General features: G+C 40.2%; 1 protein-coding gene across 1 annotated transcript; it reads right to left on the bottom strand.

Annotated features, from left to right (window-relative positions):
• Positions 1 to 1,533: 1,533 nt before the first annotated feature.
• Positions 1,534 to 6,521, bottom strand: LOC121865678. The gene is made up of 3 exons (XM_042365204.1): positions 6,372 to 6,521; positions 2,755 to 2,964; positions 1,534 to 2,078 (listed from the first exon to the last, which is right to left on the bottom strand). Exons 1-3 carry the CDS (start codon positions 6,456 to 6,458, stop codon positions 1,905 to 1,907), a joined length of 471 nt encoding a protein of 156 aa, XP_042221138.1. The 5' UTR covers positions 6,459 to 6,521; the 3' UTR covers positions 1,534 to 1,904.
• Positions 6,522 to 6,729: the final 208 nt, after the last annotated feature.

The raw sequence follows: 6,729 nt of genomic DNA, 5'->3' as shown, positions 1-6,729 counted from the left end.
AACCCCGAGATTCAGACTCGTGAACCTAAAGCAGTACACTGATGCATTATTCTGTCCATAAATGCTTTGGATTCACAAGTTTTGTGTTCGCGACTGCACAATACAGTGGTATGTGCCTGTATATTACTATATTTCAAACAACAGGAAAAGAAAATTATCGTTGTCTTAATTCTTTATTACATATATACTCTTACGATATAACGTATAAGGCAACGGTGTGTACAACTTTGATATATATGTACAATACGTTAGGTTGTATATGTACCGCCATATAGTGCAACTGTACACACCATCATGGAGATAAAAATATTAATTAATGTAGGCCTATATAAACAAATATTTACATCTCCAGTGAGATGATGATGACGATGATAATGAAGTAAAGTGGCAAATGACTTTGCACTGGGAAAGGAGAGGAGAGAGAGAGAGAAGTAAAGCATGGAAACGGGAAGAAAAGTGGGAGGGGTAGATAGCAGGTGGGCTGTCCACCTAGCGGAGACGAGTTGAAATGATTGGGTGGTGGCCGTGCGCAGCACACGCCCGCCCGCTCTAGGGAGGGAGGTTGAGGGGGGAAGCTAAGCTAGCTAGATATTCATTATTGTAATGGGTGTTAATTTTTGTTTGTCCGATGGTGGTGTTATTTGTTCACATATATGTGTAAAGTGGGTCTTGTTCTGCTATGTCAGCATGGAGGCTCTTGGGCCACCAGCTGTGTGTTTTAGTAGTTCCTTCTTCTTTTAACTTGGAGAATAATGGGTCCTCCATCTCTTCAAGTTTGATCCATATTCTCTGTGCTTGGCTGTGTGTACGTATGTTCAGTGGTTCGATATTGTATAATTCGTGAAGTTCTTGTCCAGTGAGAGCTTATATGTGGAATGATTATTATATATACGGTAGACATCTACAAAAGACAACTGTGAAAATGAAGCTCATTTGACATAATTACTGTATATTTGGATACGCTATACATTTTTCATTTAAATATTTTTCTTACCTCTTTGGTGTTTGCACATAGTATATAGTATAACATGACCTTTTATCTGTATGTCTGTTTGTATGTTTATGAATGTCAGACAATATAATGGCATGCTCTCTAGAAGTCTAGAGGATGGGATCATAAGAAAATCCCGCCCACAACTCTTATTAAACTCACAGCCTTCTCTAGGTCACGCTCACTGTTCCCCTCTTGATTTCCAGCTGATGATTATAAGGTAAGTGTTGGAAAACTTGAGATGGTTGGTTGTGGTGTCAGATGCAAGATTACTTAGAAGTGTGGGACAACGTGTTGGGTTGGAGATTGTTTTTTAGACGTGAGGTTGTTTAATGTTTGGTGCTGCTTAACACAGCCAAAGTGTCTTAATGGGGGTGTGGTCAGTGGTATTAATCTGATGTGATAGTTTTTAGTGTGTGGGTAAGAGAGCGTTAGTATGAAGGGGAGACATTATCAGTGTGTGTGTGAGACAGTATCAGTGTGAGGGTGAGGCAGCATCAGTGTGTGTGTGTGTGTGTGTGACAGTATCAGTGTGAGGGTGAGACAGTATCAGTGTGTGGGTGAGACAGTATCAATGTGTGTGTGAGACAGTATCAGTGTGTGTATGAGACAGTATCAGAGTTTAGGTGAGACAATATTAGTGTGAGGGTGAGACAGTATCAGTGTGTGTGTGAGACAATATTAGTGTGAGGGTGAGGCAGTATCAGTGTGTGTGTGTGTGTGTGACAGTATCAGTGTGTGTGTGAGACAGTATCAGTGTGTGTGTGAGACAGTATCAGAGTTTAGGTGAGACAATATTAGTGTGAGGGTGAGACAGTATCAGTGTTTAGGTGAGACAATATTAGTGTGAGGGTGAGGCAGTATCAGTGTGTGTGTGTGTGTGAGACAGTATCAGTGTGTAGGTGCAACAGTATCAGTGTGTAGGTGCGACAGTGTTAAGGTTATGGTTGGTTTGTTCCCTGAGTGGCAGGATGATGTGCTTGGTGGCGTCTCCTGTCGGTGTCGCCTCTTCTGCAACCTGCTCCTGCTGGCTGAGGGTCCCGTCCTTCTCTCTTGCACCCTCAGCTCCTCCCTCACCCTCGCCACCCTGTACCATGGTTGTAAGACACATCAGTGGTCATCGGTTAGGTATGTCACAATGGAAGTTTGATTATCGTAACGTCCAGTCTTTGTGTCAAATACAGAAAATGACTGATTTCAACGCTCAAACACTCCAGCCAGAAAGAGTTGATCAAGGAAGATGGCAAAAAATAATACACACAAGATGAAAATAATTAACAAGTGCTGTAGGTTGTTAAATTTCCTGAAGTATGTAGATTGTTTTTGTTTTTTCACCATGGAGTGTAAGATACAGTACAGTAAAAATAAAATGAAAAGTATGACATGTCTAATCGTAAATGTGGGTCTCATGACTATATGGCCAGCAGAAGGACAGGGGTCGTGACGGGGTTGTATCACTCACTCGGTTATGCAATAATAGTATAACCGAGTTGGGAAGGTTACAGTTCTAGCAGGTTTGGTAGTGTAACTTCTTGGAGTGAGCAGCCCAAGTACAGGGTGATCCAGGCCTATATGCGGTTCTTGGTTTGGGTTAAAGATTTCTGATAGTTTAAGCCAGGGAAGAAATCTCACCGGTGAGTTAGGAGGAAGTCTCAGTTATGATTTATACTGAAGGCGTAGAAGTCTTAGTGAGAGGTTATACTGAAGGTTAGAGTAGATGTAGAAAAATCCGCGAGAGATAGAGATTGGAAAAGTTAGCTAACCTTCTGGACCATCATAAGCTGCTCCTGCAGACGGGCTATGGTGTCCGCCTGTCGCGTCACCGTCTGTACCAGTTGGTCCCTGGATGCCCGACGCTTGCCAGAGCGCGGGTCCCTCAGCCCTGCAATGCTCTCTGCCTGCCGTAAGTCTCTCTCCAGCTTCCACACCTTGTCCTCCAGCTCCCGCAGTGATCCCAGCAAGTCACTGTTCTCCTGTACTGCCAGAAACATCTCTTTAGTACCATGTGATTAGCTAGAATTTGTTACTCTACCTAGGTTGTCTCCAGGGAGCGGCGGTGAGGGAGGGGGCAGAGGTCGTGGAAGGCCTGGGGAAGAATGGGTTAAATCATACACTTTTAAAAAATACTCGTCGGTTATGTGTACTTATCCAGAGAAAAAGTTTGTATCATAAGATTATGATTCTAAATAATGTCATATATCCATAAGTATCACTAGAACACGTATGTAGCCTTTAATACCTCAAAGATACATGTTTTGTGTATAATTTTGTGAGATGATATTTAATGATTACAATTATCTAACAAATTAGTGTTCAAGTATAAGATTGTTGGGCCATTTTCGTTTGATTACCATAAAATTGTGCCATCAAAGTGTAGTTATCATAAAAAGTTATCTTAAAGGTGGCATCATTTTATATAATTATATAAGATCTGCAAAATTAAAAAGGAAATTAATAAGTAATAATAATAATAATAATAACAATAATAATAATAATAATAATAATAATAATAATAATAATAATAATAATAATAATAATAATAATAATAATAATAATAATAATAATAATAATAATAATAAAAATAATAATAATAATAATAATAATAACAATCCATAAAAATAATACCGTGTTAATGATTATAAGGAAGTAATAAATTTGGAAGTAATATTAGTAAGTATATTAGAAAAAAAAAAAAAAAAAAAACTTCCTGCGGGTAAGACAACAGAGGGAACAGTATACTGTATTCTGGCCAGGGGAGTAGTATCTGGCCTATGCTAGTTTACACCCGGGGTTTAAAATAGCCTTAGTCATAAAGTTCAGTACCTGTTCTCTGGTATAACCTAGCGGGTATAATATGTCCTGCTACACCGGTATTGCTCGGTGTCTCCAGCTATTTCAATTACATGTATTTTGTGTCACCAGTTAGACATTTGTAAAGGTAATACAAAATCTCCTTTAATTCTATACTTTATACTGCCCAAAGAGACTGTTATGGTAGTGGTTGGTTTAAGCAGCTGAACAAATTACTTTAAGCCAAATAACATAACCTATGCGGGCTGAGAAGAAATTTACGTATAAACTGTTAATGAATAATCTAGCACAGTAAGGCTAGAAGAAGAGAGTATCATTTAATTTCATGATAAATAAAACTTACTATAGAGAGTTGAAGATAAGAAGCCATAGGTAATGTCTTAACTATCACTTTTATGTTATATCGTGGGCAAGGTTAAAGGTTGGTACCCAGGTGACTTTTGGTTATTTATTCTTTATTGTTGATCAAATTAACATGATATGGGAAGCATATTGTGAGATATAGTACAGATTCAAGAGCGACATAATTATAGCACAGTATCAATAGTGTTACCGCAAGCGGTACTGACTTATGATGACACATAAACAAACATTATGTTAGGTTGTAAGTCATGTCATGTTTATTGGGTGTGCCTGCCAGTATACAGTATATAGAGTATTAGATGGTGGAGATGAGAGGCCCAGAGGAGGTTGGAGTGTGTAAGGGGAGCTTGTTTATGTATAATCATAATCACCTGACTCAGCCCTCGCCGACCAGCCAGGGTGGGCCAGGAGATCGGGCTGGCATTATAGCTACCTTAGAAGCAACACCTAACCTGGTTTCTCTCTAGACTTTCAACACGTAAGTTTAACTATTACTTATTGTGTACACAGGTAGACTGTGTCCATTGCATCATTTATCATTGTGACAATATAGAAATATGGCAAATTAAGTACTCATTGTAAGTGTTAAGATTAGACTAATTACATAGCTATGATTGTTATGTAAATATATATTGGATTAAACATTTATATAGGAGTGCCTATGTATGATTTATTTAAAATACTAAAATGAATTGTATTCAACAGGTTTGACCGAATTATTAAGTTTGAGTTTAACGTGACGAGTCTAATTACTCGTTTAACCGCCCGGATGGCGGTTACAAATAGTGCCAATAAATAACGTAGTAAAGTGAGAATATGGTTGGTCACAACATCAACCGTTGATGACATATATTATTGATCAACTCTAAATTACTAAACATGTGTCATATAAAGTCTGTACTATTTTTCAATCATAACAGCTTTTGGTTCCTTGTATAATGTACACTTGGGCGCGGCAAAAACTTCCTCCTGACGGTCACTATGATCCCCATAATCTGCCGATGTTTCCCACAGTTGCCAGTTAGAGTGTAGGTCAAGTAACATTGTCAATCGCCTTTTTGTCCCTATCTTGGTTTGCCCTGATGGCTTAAAGCCTTTCACCATGGTGAATAATTCACCAAAAGGCTTGGTCTGCAATTATTGCAGACCAAGCCTTTTGGTCAGCAGGAAGGGATTCGTCTATTGAAAATTATTAAATATCAGTTGATATAAGCAAGGATAAACAAGAATATATTTCTTCCAGAGGCTTCACGGTATTTGTGTCGTGCTCCTGTAGTGGATTCCTCCCCTACAACCGCCGTGTCGCTGACCAGCCGACCCTCTTCGAATTCCCCAGCGTATGCCTCGTGGTCAAGGTCGGTAACCAGCGCCGCCTAACAAAGCGGAGGTCAACTATCAACCTTAATGCCTGTTCTGCGGCCTCCTCCCAAAGCTGCCACGCGCAGATTCAGGCCTCTAACTCAAATAATAAAAATAATAATAATAAGCAGCATTATATAACAAATCAATATTAATACAAAGGTCTGACGACCCAAGGGAGCAGAACAAAGACAAAAACACCAATAAGAAAGATGAAGGATCTGGTTGCTCAGACTTTCTCCCTACCAGATCCCCTCACCCAGCCACCAGCAAGCAACACCGCCTCCGCTCCTGCCTGGTGGCCCTCGCTCCCACCGGCGACCATGGCGCCCTACAAGCTGCCTGTCCTCCTCTGAGCACCCTCACCAACCAGCTCTCCCTACACCACGCTTGGACTCACTCTGCCACCCCCCCCAGCCCCAAGCTGCATTGTACATCCAATACAATATGTGTTATGTATACAGAGAGCACATCGTGAGTTTCCTTTCTCCATCCCATCCTGAGTGTGAACCAATATCTCATAACCCCACAACTCTTTGTCCACAGTTTCCGAACTGATGACGTCATTGTTGACAGCTTTGAAACGCTCCAATAATTGTCGATGTTTCCTTTGACTTGTGCCCATTTATTTTATTTTGTACAAGTAATTACATCTTTTTGACATTTTTGGCAAAAATGTATGCTATGCTAATATCAGGGTTCAAACCAATGGATAAGGCAGCTTCTCGTGGAAATGCCCGTAAGGGATCTCATTCCTGTGTAGTATATTGTAGCTACGTCATTCATTCAGTTATCTCTAAGGTATCCAGATAAAAAAATGATATTCACTCCGGTAAATAAACCTGACCTTGACGAGCGTGGTGACTTTATCCTTGTGTGCGCGGGCCAGCTTCTGCGCCTGCGCTCGGAGTGTAGCCACAGAACGCTCGAGCATTTCCCGCTGACGTAGTAGTTCTGGCACTGCCCCCTCCACCTCCCCCGGCAGTATCTCACCACCACTCTGAAAAAGGGATTCGTAGAAGGAGAGGTGTTGCAACTGCTAACTTTGTTCAGTGTGTCCCATCTACAGTATGTGTGTAATCATTATTTTTGGACTAAAAGAATTTATAATACTGTTGTTTGTCAATTCTTAACATAAAAAAATAACATTACCGCTCTCATGAGGTTTGTACTAGTGCATATCACTGAATTATCAAAATGGTTAA

This window comes from Homarus americanus, unplaced genomic scaffold (genome assembly GCF_018991925.1).
Source record: "Homarus americanus isolate GMGI-L3 unplaced genomic scaffold, GMGI_Hamer_2.0 scaffold39833, whole genome shotgun sequence".
NCBI lineage: Eukaryota > Metazoa > Arthropoda > Malacostraca > Decapoda > Nephropidae > Homarus > Homarus americanus.
This window is presented reverse-complemented; position numbering and strand designations above follow the sequence as displayed.